A 15,030-nucleotide genomic window follows, 5' to 3' on the forward strand; every position below is an offset into this window, starting at 1 on the left:
TTGTATTATGTATGTATATGCAAACCGTATTTGTAATATTTACATGTCACACAAGCGGGAATTATTAAATACATATAACGTTAAATCTAAAATAACATTTTTGATAAATCATTCTGAATTTAATTTAATTTCTGTAAAAAATAAACACTTTTTGTTTAGTACAGTTATCTATTCAATACCAAATATTATTATTACCTAATGTCTAAAGGTTAAATGGGTGGAATTTATTTATGCTGCGGTAAAATATTGAATAACCGAGGGAAAAGCTTTCTAAAAGAAAAATGCGGGGCAGGTACAACCTAGATACATCGGTAGCTGTATACGTAGGTGTTACGCGTATGGTATGTAGCCAACTGTTTACGGGGTGTACCGAATGTAAAGTGTGGAATACCGGGACTAATGACTTGGGCCGGGAAAGGAATCGATCGATCGAATTTCTCAGTGCTCCTCGCGGCAGGTTCTACTGGATGAGGGTGGCAAGCGGGAGGTTCGCGACTCGTGACGTCACGGGGAACTATTCAATTAACGTTCGATCTCATTAGGGTAAAGGTCCCGCTTTATTAATTGGCGAGGCGTGTGATTAATGGTAATGCGCCCGAGGGATTGGGAGCAATCGTGGCCGGCTCCTAGGTCGGCACGCGGCACAGTTCGCTGCTCGGCGCCTCGTTTGTCCCGACTTCCTCAGGCCGGAACACGCCACAATACGCGCCACATCCGCCCGCACCCGTTCGCCCCGGCTCGATAATAATTTCATTTTCGGTAATGTTTCTCTATTAGCGATACATTATATTTCTATTGTGACGAACACATTGTCTATCGGAGCGTGCGTGTCTGGCTTCTGCTTCCGATATTCGGGAAAAATGAAAGTTTCTCAGCAGTTTCAGCTCCGGAAACATTGTTTCGATATATTTGTAATAATGTACATAGTTTCCCGCTATAGGGACCTTGGCTGGCCGGTCGAGTGCGCGACCCCGGGGACGAGCGCGCCTACCCTACCTGCGTAAAGGCACAGTTCGTCCCTAGCTAGCTCCCGAAGTAGGCACCGACCTATTGTACCATAAATGCTAGAATTTGAAATGCTAAGATTCCTAACTCCAAATAGGAACGAAATTGCATCATGCGTCACTATGTGTAAGAAACTAATGTTTAAAACATATCTAAAATGTATATTTTAAAGAGTCTGGCGAGGTCGATCGTAGCTAGTAAAACAAATAGAGCAATAACTATGATAAACACAAACTATATATACCTGTAACAATTAATAAGTTTTCGATGACAGTCATAAACCTGACAAAATATATACGAATTTTGTATTTTTATCCCTTTTTTCACCTTCCCGAGAGTTTATTTCGGAGAAAACTCGTTAAATTTTCTATTTATTTTTAATTCTAAAGAAGAGTAAGGGGAACACAAATCAGAATTAATAAAAGAACGATTACAGAATAGCTTTTAATTTAATTAACAGATAACACACAGTCGATATAATGAATAAATAATGTTAAATAGATGATCCAGGTAACTTCAGTTCGTTTACAAAACAATATAGTAATAAATACAATAGTATTATTGTAATGGAATATTGTACGAAGGGTATTATGTATTTTTATTAACAATTAATTCCTGACGTAACCCGTATCACAAAGGCCGCGTTCATATCTGACAAACCATATCGGATAGGAATCACTACTAAATTGTGTATCCACTTGCACACCCTCGCCGGGGCTCTATCGCTTAAAGGGACAGGACTATTATTGCTCGGGGGCGGCGGGCGCTGCGGGCCTCTACGGGACGCGCCGCCGCCGCGGAGCCCCCTCGGACAGCGTGCAAGCGGCGAGCGTCACAGAACACCAAATGGGTACAAAAATAATACAAAACATTATTATTCGAATATATACCTAAATATTGCGATTGTTATCACCGAGAGATATTCCTAGAAGCTAACGGGGAGTGGGTTTCATCGGGACGAGGACTACCTAGAACCTAGACCTAGGGGGTGGTTGGTTCACATTTGATTGTACATCACATAATAATACTTATAACGATTATCCTAAGGGGAAGATTCAATATTCGTTTACTTGTCATCGAGTGCAAGTATATTTCTCGTTTCCGATTTCATTATGCGAACTCCATTTTTGAGAATCAGAATAAGAAGATCATAAGTTAATACTGCCGTGTTGTATAATTTGTCCACATTACTCGGATCTAGATTTCGCTGATTAAGTGTTGACATATGTAGGAAATAATATATATGTTTTAAATTTTTATTTTCAAAAACGTATAAACGTACGGTAAATTCAAAGATACTCAAAGTCACATAATGTGATTAGGTCATCAATTAAAATTTAAGTGCGTTTGTATTTTGAATTAATTTAATACGTACCTACATTTAATACGTTCGTAAATTTAAGTATGTAAGTGTGGCAAAATTAAATAAAAAAAATAATAAAACCCTTATCCGCACCCCAATGGTGCATAGGGCACTGTGTCATATAAACGCAGTGTTATCATGATCGTTTACACATGAAGGAAAGGTGATCAGCCCTCCGCTTCAGATACCAGTCCAGGGTAATATTGAATAAATATTACAGTGAAAAAATCACTCATATTTATTTTACCCATTTATTTTAGCAAAATTAGTACTTAAAAATTCTTTTGGTCAAATTTTTTTAGTATTATTTTAAAAATAAATTAATATGTATTTTTAAAAAACGTTATGGTATATCGGATAAATATACGTCACATTACGACACTACAATTATTGCCACTCAAATCCGGACCCTAATTATTGACACGGTGCTTATTTAGCTTCACTCGCAGAGGTGTGGAGTGTGGAGTCATATCGAGTGGAGGTAGAGCTATGACGCAGATGAATACTAGTGTACCCAGTCTTCACTTTCAGTGTGTCACGGAGACGATAACGGGAAGGCGATTATAGTTTATATTTGAATATGCACCGTTGACAGCGCCACATGTCATCTGAGATTAACGGATCACCTGAAAGGGTCGCGTACATTTACCACTGTTTAGAGGGTATTATTCAAATCGGATAACCATTGCGGAGTTGGGGAGGGGGCGAGGGGGCGAGGGAGCTATAGCCCTTCTCGGTAGCGGGAGGGATCAAGGAGCCGGTGGACATAAACCGTGGTTGATGATCAGGTATGCGTTTTAGAGACGAAGATATTCTGAATTCAATGGTTTTCCTCTTGGTCATATTTTCCATTCTCTATTCAAGGGGCGGGGAAGGACCGATACAGCCTTTTTATATCTGTTGTTTCCGGATTTGGATGAGAGGTACATATTTTAGAATTCAGTCGAGCATAATCCGGATATATTTTTTTAATGTTTTTTTTTTAAATTCGGATGTGTTTATAAGGTAGAATTAATAATATCAAATCCCGTCTATTAACAAGATCACCGGGGTGTAGACTACTCGAGGTCATGGGGTAGCGTTATGCTTAGTATTTACGGCATTAGTAGGTGATAGGCGGTGAAGGATCTCTAAAATAAAAAGAAGGAAAGTCTAAAAAAAGTTCTCCAAAATAAAAAGAAAAAGTAGTCAGATTTGTATGTACATAGGTAAACAAAATGTTTAAAAATACTCTACGACTACTTTCAGAAATGTAAGTATGAAAGAACGGAAAACTTTAAATCGCTCTTCCGCAAATAACATAATTGACTTTATTCGTTGAGCGTAGTGAATCAGCCTCTTCTGACCAGTTCCTTTTAAGTCAGGAAGTACTGTCTGCAGTGGTCACACCTCTCGGACGCGAGGGGGGGGGGGGTAATGGGTGTACATGACGTAATGAATGTCCGCTGTCCACGGCCTGCGCCGCAATTACTCTCTTCGGGAGGGGCGACGGGGGTGCCGACACCGGCCGTCGCGGGCACAAAGGAACTTGATTTACTCGCATTCTCTTCAGAGGACGGCGAGTGAGCGGAGGGCGGCGGCACCGCCTTCCAACGTGGAATGGACAACTTCCGAGTTCGCCGTTTAGAATAATCGCAACCGGAACTCGACGACAAGTAAAGTAGGGACCGCAGACATACCGTACATAAATATTATTTCAAAATTAAGATAATAATTGGTTTACGTACTAAGATTTATGAGGTACAAGTAAATTATCGATCATAAATATAACTCTGTAAGTCTCGTAACGCGATCGCTTTCCATCCTGACTATCGGAACCCAGGAGATATATATATACTATCGCTAGAATAAACTCTCGTCAATATTTACAAAGTAACAATAGTAAATATAATGTAATATCGCGATATTCATACGCACGCGGTACGCCGATATGTTGCGCGGGATGGTTTGTCACCGCCAAAATATACTTTCAACAGATTAAACGTAACTACATAGAAGCGGTCAATTGTCTCGACGAGCACTGGCACTGGCACTGGCACTGGCACTGGAGCCGGTCACTGGAAGTGGCGCGCCGCGAGCCTCCTGCGCCTGCGCAGCGCCCCGCGGCGGCCGCACAGCAGCCGCTGGAAGGCGTGCCGGAACTCCGGGCTGAACACCGTGTAGATGATGGGGTTGAGCGTGGAGTTGAAGTAGCCCAGCCACAGCGAGAAGGACACCAGGTAGGGGCTGATGTCGCAGTCGCACGTGGGCAGCAGGATCGCCAGAATGAAGAAGGGCAGCCAGCAGACCACGAAGGCGCCCGTGATGATGGCCAGAGTCTTGGCGGCCTTCTTCTCCCGCTTGGAGTCCGCCGCTTCCTTGGGCTTGCGGCGCGCGGGGTAGCGACAGGCCGCGGCCGGCGCTCGGCCGCTCGGCCAGTCCGCCGTGGGCGGGTCCGGCTCGACGCCGTTGGCGAAGGAGCCCTTCTCCGGACTCGTGTTGGCCGAGGACGCCGTGGTGAAGGCCGTGGTGGTCGTCGTCTCCGAGATGGTGGGCAGCGGTCGACCGATGACGGCCACGACCGCGGCCGCTATGCCCCCGCTGCTGCCCGCGGCCGCCAGCGCCCCCTGGCCCGCCGCGGGCCCGCGACCGGCGCGCGGCCCGGCGGCAGTTTGGCGGCGCCGGATCCTCTCGCGCGCTGTCTGGAAGATGCGCCAGTACAGCACGAGGATGACGAACAGAGGCAGATAGAAGGAGGACACCGTGGCGAAGATCTGGTAGCCGAGGTCCTGACTTACGATGCACTGCAGGTCGCGCTCCACGCGCGCGTGCCAGTCCGGGTCCTTCCAGCCCAGCACGGGCGCCACGCACACCGTGAAGGAGACGCTCCACACGGCGAGGATCATGAGGCCGATGCGCCTTCCGGTGCGATGGTGTATGTAATCGATGTTGGTTACGGCCCAGTATCTGCGAACAAAATTACATTGCAGTATTGAACAGAATGACAATTAAAAAATTTTAAAAAATTTAACGAGAAATTTTACTACCCAATTAATTTATCTACTTGCAATTTTATGCAGTTTTTTAGCTTTAATAACATTTACGAGCTTATTCTAAGTTCTTAGAGAGACTTTAAGAGTCGATACCTCTAAAACTCCTAATATTTTAATATTTTCGATTAAAATATTAAAAATTAATACCATAAATACAAAATACACGTGTATATTTTCTACATTGATTTAATTGAAGGTCCGAAGTATACTTACAATATATGTATATTATACTTTGCAGAATGATACAGTCTAGAAGTCTAAGTTATCAATCTAAAATTATAGTTCAGCAGCAATATTTGACAGCAAAAAAGAGGGCCAATGGGTATAAATTGATAAATTAATTAGTGAGGAGGGTTGGCTGAGTAAATATAATAAAATTCAAGCTTTGATGTAAATTGATCCTAATATCTATTCCACGCAATACTCGTATTATAATTAATGAACGAGTTACACGCTGAAGTATCATTCCACAAACTCGAATCTGTATAAGCCGTACGTATTTTTGTAGATAGGGCAGAGGTTTGTACCTTGGGCTGTTTTTTTTTCAAAGTCGCATAAAATGGTTAGTTCACAAAATACGTCAATTTTTTTTACTGTACCGAATATATCGGTTATTTATAATCAAATTGTTAGACTATATCATATGCTTATCATGCATAGTATACATAGGAATGACATTTTACAAAACCTCTTCTCTTGGTCCAAGGTACGGTACGGCCCGTACCTTGGCACATAAAGTAAACGTTCAGTAAAACTATTTATAAAGTTTAAATGTTTTTTTATACCTATATATATATTTTTAAATAATTAAAGGCCTACAACTTCTTTGAATGCTTTTAAACTATTTAGAGAGAAAATCAGTTTTCTTTGATGTAATTACGATTTTGAGATTAGTAAACTCGTAAACTGACGGCTCCAATCTCTGCGTATTAACTGTATTCCATATAAAACATATTATTTTTCTCCTCGGCATCCTTAAATCACAAAAAAAAAAACAAATTAATGAAAACATAATTAAAATTGCATACTTTGGTCATGTCTCAAGGTACAATACCCTGAGATGGCACAAGGTACGGGACATACAGTAAAACAATTAAATTGACAGTCACGTTTTTGAGGGTATATTATTCATGAATAATAAAATGTTTTTAAATAGCCAATATAATCAGTAAACAGATGTATGCAAAATAAGTAACAACAAAATCTTTACCTTAAATTAAAAAATTACCGGAGTGTTGCTTGACAATTTTACTTTTGATGAACAAAAATAGTTTTTTAATTTAAAGAAAAATATTAGTAGCCTCTCCGCGCCACAACTATAATGCAATGGCTAAAAGACATTATTCAATCTGACATTAAAAAAGATTTTCGAATATTTACGTAGATGGCCGACGGGAACCGATAGACCAAGGAACGGACCTGTCCAGCTGTCCAGGGTACGGTCCTCTCCCCTACCCAATACAAATCCATTATAAAGTACAATATGTTTCGGTTCTATGTTATTTCTTGAAATGTAACTCTTGTAGTAATTATTCTCACGCGTCGAATTTATACGGGGATTTCCTTAAACGTATTTCTGCTCAATCTTTTTTTTATATGGTGTATTAAATCGATTTCATTTTCCGGTGCGTTCTAAACGTAAAGTGCGAGCGCGAGTGTGAACTGAACGAAGCTCTTTCGACAATAATAACTGCGTAATGTAAAATCGATGATCGATATAAATATTTGTTTTGACTGTTATAACTGGAAAATATTAGGAACAGATTACTATTACGTATATATACTCGTACATACATAATTGCAGAGTGGTGTTAGTGTACCGTGTACCTACCTACATATCCCTACAACTGGTCCCGTAGTGTGCAGTGTTCTTATACCCTGTATTATAAAAGTCATTAGCGTTTATTTATGAGTATTTTTTAAGACAAGATGAATTTCGATACGTAGTTTATAGAATTCATTCTTTTCTTTCTAAATTTTATCAATAATTCGCGACGTAATAAATTCCACATATTAGTCAATAATTCGCGCTGCAAAAAGATATTCGTGAAGTTATAATGAAACCTGAATACATTTTAGTACTATAGCCTAATTTGACCCTAAAAATTATAACGGTTTTTTTTTAATTATCTAATAATACAATGACACTAACAGAAACTGTTCCGCTGCTTCTTCGCTGATACTTTGCATTTAAGTACGGACAGAAAATATGGTAGAACAAAAAATGTCGAAATATCGAGGTAAATTTGCTCCCGTTAAGGTGGGACGAAATGCTTCGGTCAGTCTCTACCTTAACACGTTACGATGCATTCAAGCAGTCAGTACACCGAGCCGAGCGCTCCATCCATAGTTTCAGATGCTCGCTGATGCTCGCCGCGAGCGATGTTACGACGTTACGTTACGATGAAATGCTCCGGTCAGTCTCCACTTAACATTTGTGACGAGCATTCGACTTCGGATGGAGTACACAGAACGAGCGGCGAGCAGCTCCGCTTGCTATACGAGTGCTCGCATCGTAACGTGTTCCGTTACGCGAAATGACTCCGATCGGTCCACTTTTGAGGAGCCTTAGAGCCTTAGCCTGTGCACTACTGTGCTTGTGCTTCATCTTTCTTCGGATCGGTGCTCTTGATCGGTGCGTGAACACGTTGCGCGTAAATTCGATCACGCTAAACTGTATAGTCGCTTTCATTTTTCAAAACCGGACTGACGGACGGTAAAATTACGACAGTAAAATACGAACAGTATTTTACTGTCTGGCAGTCCGGTTAGAATTATAAAATGGATGATTGGCTTGATTAGCTTGTGCTTTTGGCCGTCTTTCTTCGGATCGGTGCGCTTGATCGGAGCGTGATCACGGTAGGTAGGTAACTACGGTTGGTAATATACTAAAGCAGGAATTATTTTAAAAGCAACTGGAAAGCGTACTCCCTATACACATTCTCTCCCCTCACTACCCCTCTAGAGTTCCTTATATTTTTTGAATCAGGTCAGTAACCTCAGAATTCCCGTTCATTGACTAAAAAGAACACAAAAATACTTCATGAAAATGGAAATAATGGTTTATTTAAAGTATTGTCCCTCGCTAGCTAGCTACACATTTTTACCATCTTTCTAGCGAATTATGGATACTCTCCCAGTAAAAGTCCTGGGTTTTTAAGGCAAACCAATCGTTTAGCCTATTTCGGTCGTCTTCATACAAATTGAAGTGCTGCTCAGCAAGCGCATAGTAGATCATCGACGAAAACAAGTGGTAGTCAGAAGGGACCAAGTCTGGTGAATAAGGCGGGTGAGTAATGTCGTTGCTGGTAATCGGGTCTGTCGGGTTTGTCGGGCAGAGCTCGGTTGAGTTTGATCAACTGTTGATGGTAGCATTGAGCGTTGACAGTTTATCACAGTTTTAGCAGCTCGTAGTAGACGATAACCTTCCGATTCACACAGCATTGTTTATTCCGAAGTGATCGCTGGTTCGCCGGGTCGATTCAAGATTTCATGCGATTGGGATTCTTGAAAAGTGTCCACTTTTTGTTGCCAGTAACAATTCGATGCAAAAAACGCTTTCCTTTGTTTCGGTAACATTGTTTTTACAGACTGTCAATTTGGCAGTTGACAGTTGATTTGCAGTCAGTACGTTTTGCCATTTCACCATGAATAGACTGATGTCAAAACATAATTATAATTCCAATATTATTGGTACGTGAATAGTATATGTAAAAAAAAAGATGAATTCAGAATTATATATATATATATATATATATATATATATATATATATATATATATATATATATATATATATATATAATATATATATATATATATATATATATATATATATATATATATATATATATATATATATATATATATATATATATATATATATATATATATATATATATATATATATATATATATATATATATATATATATATATATATATATATATGTAATAAAATAACTAGGTACCTACCTATACATTTTATTAAGTACTTACAAAAAGTACCTACATAAAACAGTTCTACCACCAGATGCCGCATGCGTCGCTCAGAATAAAACAAAAGACTTCCGATAATATTATTAACTGTCAGAATCAGATAGATAGATAGATAGATAGATAGATATAAAATTATTATAAAGATAAATTAAGAATAAACTTTAATTACAAAGCAACACATTGTTTATTTTATTATTATACACCCACTTTACATATTATTTACACTTAATTTTCAAAAGGAAAATATTACCACGTTATAAAACGACAATTTTGTTAATTGGAAATGGATTATGAAACATTAGATGTATTAAAACAATTACTACAATATGTTCGGAGTGAGAGAGAAAAATTAGAAGATGATCAAAGAAAACGATTAGAAGATAGTCAAAGAAGACGTGGAAATTTAAGAACTAGTGATAAAATTAAAAATAAAAATCATGTGAAAAAAATTTCTACAAAATATAAAATAAAATATACTCCAGAAAAGAAGAATTTCGAAGCAGATTGTGTGAGCAGGAATCCAGTATTAGAATCGAAGGAAAATGCAAATGAACAATTAAAAGTTGTAAATTTGGTTAAATTAGAAGATATTTTAAAAGATCAGAATAAAAATGAAGACATGCAAATAACACAGAAACAGTGCTTGAAGAATGAAAATAAAAATAAAGTAGAAAAAAATACTACAAAATATAAAACAAAATATACTCCAGGAAAGAAGAATTTAGAAGTAGATTGTCTAAGCAGGAATCCAGTTTTAGAATCGAATGAAAATGCAGATGAACAATTAAAAGTTGTACATTTGGTTATATTAGAAGATACTTTAAGAGATCTGAATAAAAATGAAGGAATTCAAAAGAAAAAAACAAATGGATTGAAAAAAACTGTGTCTACTTTAAAAGGGTCAAGAAAAAATAATACAAAAAAAAGAAAGAAAGAAAAAAGAACGAAAAAAAAAGAAAGAAAGAAAAAAAAACAAGAAAGAAAAAAAAAAAGAAAAAAAAGAAGGAAAAAAAAGAAAGAAAAAAAAAAAAAAAAAACTTTATTATTTCACTAAACTTATACCAGTCCCTTCACTACAAGAAGATGATCCGGAGGACGAGTGAAAATTTTACAATGAATTTTCATCCCCAAGGGGGGAGATGTAATAAAATAACTAGGTACCTACCTATACATTTTATTAAGTACTTACAAAAAGTACCTACATAAAACAGTTCTACCACCAGATGCCGCATGCGTCGCTCAGAATAAAACAAAAGACTTCCGATAATATTATTAACTGTCAGAATCAGATAGATAGATAGATAGATAGATAGATAGATATAAAATTATTATAAAGATAAATTAAGAATAAACTTTAATTATAAAGCAACACATTGTTTATTTTATTATTATACACCCACTTTACATATTATTTACACTTAATTTTCAAAAGGAAAATATTACCACGTTATATATATATATATATATATATATATATATATATATATATATATATATATATATATATATATATATATATATATATATATATATATATATATATATATATATATATATATATATATATATATATATATATATATATATATATATATATATATATATATATATATATATATATATATATATATATATATATATATATATATATATATATATTGTTTATTTGATGAAACGATTGTTGGTGATCCTACAAACAATCTCATAAGAGTCCTAATGTAAACATGGCTCTATAATATATTTCATATAATGTATCGTACGTTACTATCCGATTCTTTCGACTTTTGATGGTAGAAACGTTATCTTAAGATGATATTTTAGTAAAATGTGTATTTAATGTGTGCCATGTATTATTGTAACAGCCTCTTCTATACATAATGAGTAGCTGCTATTTCGGATAAGAAAATTTATATTTCAGCTTTCTGCATCGGGTTTCAAATAGTTACGAAACATTTCCAATTCGAGGATAGTTCCGGTCAAAATATCCGAGAAGCGACCACTACCGACAGGTCCACGCATACACATACACACTCAGTGTGTATCGCGCTACTACTATAGATGTCGTCGGCAGTCAGGTACCCCCTGATGTATATTGGTAGGTACCTACCTACTCGGAATTGTAGTATCGGAAAATAATTAGTTTCATTGCCAACGGTGCAGACGGGAGCGGATATTAACACCTCCGTTCTGTGTAATCCAATACTGTTGGCAGAGAACCCGCCACCGCCAGCGCGAGCACCAGAAATAGGCGCTTTACGAGGGGACACTGTGCGTGTAATCGTGTATCAGTATGCGCGTTAATGGAATATGGTATATTTATTGGTATCGTTGATTACCTGTGCCGGAGAAGGATGCTATTCCCCGGCAGTACCATTAGGGGGGTACCTACCCGCTCTACTCACCGCGCGGCATCCTCGTGTCGAATAAATGGAGAAAATTACCATTATTATTCAACAACGCCAACTTTTCATCACTAATGTCACGAATTTTCATACTATGTTCCTCACAGACAAAGGCAAAAAATTACGCAAGTAAAAATATTAGAAAATCTCCAAAACCACTCACAATTGTATATATATGTATATATATGTATATATATATATATATATATATATATATATATATATATATATATATATATATATATATGTATATATATATGTATATATATATATATATATATATATGTATATATATATATATATATATATATATATATATATATATATATATATATATATATATATATATATATATATATATATATATATATATATATATATATATATATATATATATATATATATATATATATATATATATATATATATATATATATATATATATATATATATATATATATATATATATATATATATATATATATATATATATATATATATATATATATATATATGTATATATAATATGCGCATGCGATGGAGTGATTAGATGATTAATGATCAAACTTTTTATTATTTGAAAGCCGTTAACGTTAATACCGTTCGGGTAAGGTGTACGGTAATTTTGGCGAAATTCAAACAGGGCTAAATTGCTTTTTTTATGGCCTCCATTAATACTGTAATAAGGCGGCTTTTAAATTGTTTCCGAAAGAAAAGACCAGGAACTTCCCGGCCGGAGATTCGGGTAGGAAATAAGTTGAGCCTAAGCTATACGGAGTGATCGGCGCCGGAGAGTGGACGATGGTTGGAGTACCACTGCCCGGAACGTAGCTCTGAACCGGAACATGTAGATTACCGAGCTACAGGAGCAGAGTTCATACCTGTCCAGCGCGATGGCCACCAGGTGCAGGATGGAGGCCGTGCAGCAGAGGACGTCGCTGGACGTCCACATGTCGCACAGCTCGGGCCCGAGCGTCCAGCGCTGCGCCACCTCGTACACGGCGCCCAGTGGCATCACGAGGCACGCCACCAACAGGTCGGCCACGGCCAGTGACAGAATCAGGTGGTTGGCCACTTGTTGCAGATGTCTTTCCAGCAGGATGGCCGCTATCACGAACACGTTTCCTGCCGAACACAGATGAGCGTTATTATTGGATGGTAACCTTGTCGCTGACTCACCCCTTCATTACGCTTGCTTTTTCGCAATAACGCAGATCTGTGTATTGCCCACGTACGAGACTTAGTAGTCAGTAATCCCGAACCATGTGAACAATATTGCTCATTTACGATTAAACAATAGTTCACAGTGTAGTTCCAAGCGTTGCACGTTACAAGAGTGACCAGCAATATGAATACAATTAATATACAGGGGTCGGCTATCGTAGTGTTACCAACTAAAAATGCTGTAATTTTGTCAATTTTGCTTTTTCTAAAATTTCATAGTTTCAGTCTCACAGTCTCATATTTTTATGTCGATACTTAGGCCTTCAGAATGGATCATATGGAAAAGTCCATTGGGTTTAAGTCTGGGGAATATGGTGGCCATTGTTGTGAATAAATGAAGCTGGGAACTTTTTATAAAATACGTTAAGTTTCACAAGCTTTATGGGATGGTGCTGATTCTTGATGAATCCTCCAACGGTTTCTACTGAATTATTTACGTGCCCAAGGTAACAAAACATCGTTCCAAATCTTTTTACGATAGATTTGCTGATTTGCCTTGTTCAATGAAAACGTGTGGTAAGTGTCCTGTGGCAGTTGCCGCGGCCCAAACCATCACTGATGCAGGCGCATGCTTTCCCAGAGCAAGTCGCTGGTCTAAATTGTGTTTTGATTTGCACTGTCATACACGATCGTAATGTTTGTTTACATATTGCTGAACCGTAATTTTTTATCAGAAAAGACCAAACTTTCAAGCTCGCCACAAACAAACCAGTGTTGTAACACCTACGCTCTTGCTTTTTGTATTTTGTAGAGCTTCAACCGCTATTAATTTTTTAATATGCGGGCCATGCTACGAGCAGACATTGATATTTATCGCTAATTGAGCTGCGCTTTGCAATGAATTACGTTGAATTCTGGTCTTTACCTTTCGAACCTGTCGATGTTGCTGTTTTTAGATGTCCACCTTGAGGTGGAAATCTCAACCAGCATAATTGCCCACTATCGTAATTGTAACGTGAAAGGTCTGATACATAAGCATTTTGTTCACATGTAAATGTAAATGCAGCTCATTCACAATGACTGATTGCGATTATCCAGCCAAATACAGAGCAATCATACGGTTGCGTCTGAATTCGATTTCGATAACTTTTTAAACTGTGACGGATAACAATTAGCCAAATGTCATAAGCCGTTTGGTTGCTACCACTTTACTACTATTACTATACTAGTTTCTTCAGCGCTCAACTTGACTGGCGTGAATACGATGATTACAGTTATGGTTGTTCTATTTGTAACCGACCTTTACTTTACGAGTATGTATTCTTACAAGGTCAGGTACAGGGATCGTGATGGTAATCACTCGCGGAGATGCTTCCCAACACGCGCGAACCCTTCTCACTTCTAACCCAAGTTCTAGTTAGTTCGCTCTGTGATGTGATGAATAATGAAATAAGGGGATCATTTTGTTTAATCGTCTGCCTACTGATAAGTTCTGCGTGCTGATCATACCGGATAGTGCAGGGGTTCCCAATCTTTTTCAGCCCGCGGCCCACTTACAAGTTTAGTATTTTGTCACGGCGCCCTACTTTAGTAAGCTATTTGGAATGGATATAGTGACTATATATATATATATAAATATTATAGTCGAAAGAAATAGGTACCTACAATAATAGTAGTCGGGTAGAAAGATGCAAACGCTCAAAATAGAAATTGTTGCTTTATACATAGGTGCCCGATAATATTTGTGGTTTCGGATAATGATAGAGGATCGACTCACGGCGCCCCTGTTTACTTTCTACGGCGCACCAGGGCGCCGCGGAGCACACTTAGGGAGCCCCTGGGATAGTGTATTGAACTATACCTACACTGTATTCGCCAGGTAACCTTCCTCCGTTTTGCTTCGTCTGCAGACGATGGTGTATGGGCTCCGTATTGTATTTTCATGAATGTCAATTTCATGTCATGGTTGTGATCAACATTAGATATTAAAATGAAAAAAAAACTTTTGATTTGTCATGTGACAGTTAAAAGTGCTAATAGTGTATTGTGAGTGAGACAGGTTTATGT

The 15,030-nt window shown here is 37.7% G+C and overlaps 1 protein-coding gene across 1 annotated transcript in view; it reads right to left on the minus strand.

Moving 5' to 3' along the window:
- Positions 1-1,461: 1,461 nt before the first annotated feature.
- Positions 1,462-15,030, minus strand: part of LOC148309751 (5-hydroxytryptamine receptor-like) — a 31,539-nt gene continuing 17,970 nt past the window's right edge. The window contains exons 5-6 of the mRNA XM_088259546.1: positions 12,681-12,924; positions 1,462-5,314 (exon numbers count right to left, since the gene is read on the minus strand). Of these exons, the coding sequence (XP_088115672.1) occupies positions 4,423-5,314; positions 12,681-12,924 (1,136 nt within the window). The 3' untranslated portion in view covers positions 1,462-4,422. The remainder of the gene's footprint in view (positions 5,315-12,680; positions 12,925-15,030) is intronic.

The sequence above is a fragment of the Brachycentrus maculatus genome, unplaced genomic scaffold, assembly GCF_059751285.1.
Source record: "Brachycentrus maculatus isolate JH-2025_06_01 unplaced genomic scaffold, ASM5975128v1 h1tg000118l, whole genome shotgun sequence".
Lineage (NCBI taxonomy): Eukaryota > Metazoa > Arthropoda > Insecta > Trichoptera > Brachycentridae > Brachycentrus > Brachycentrus maculatus.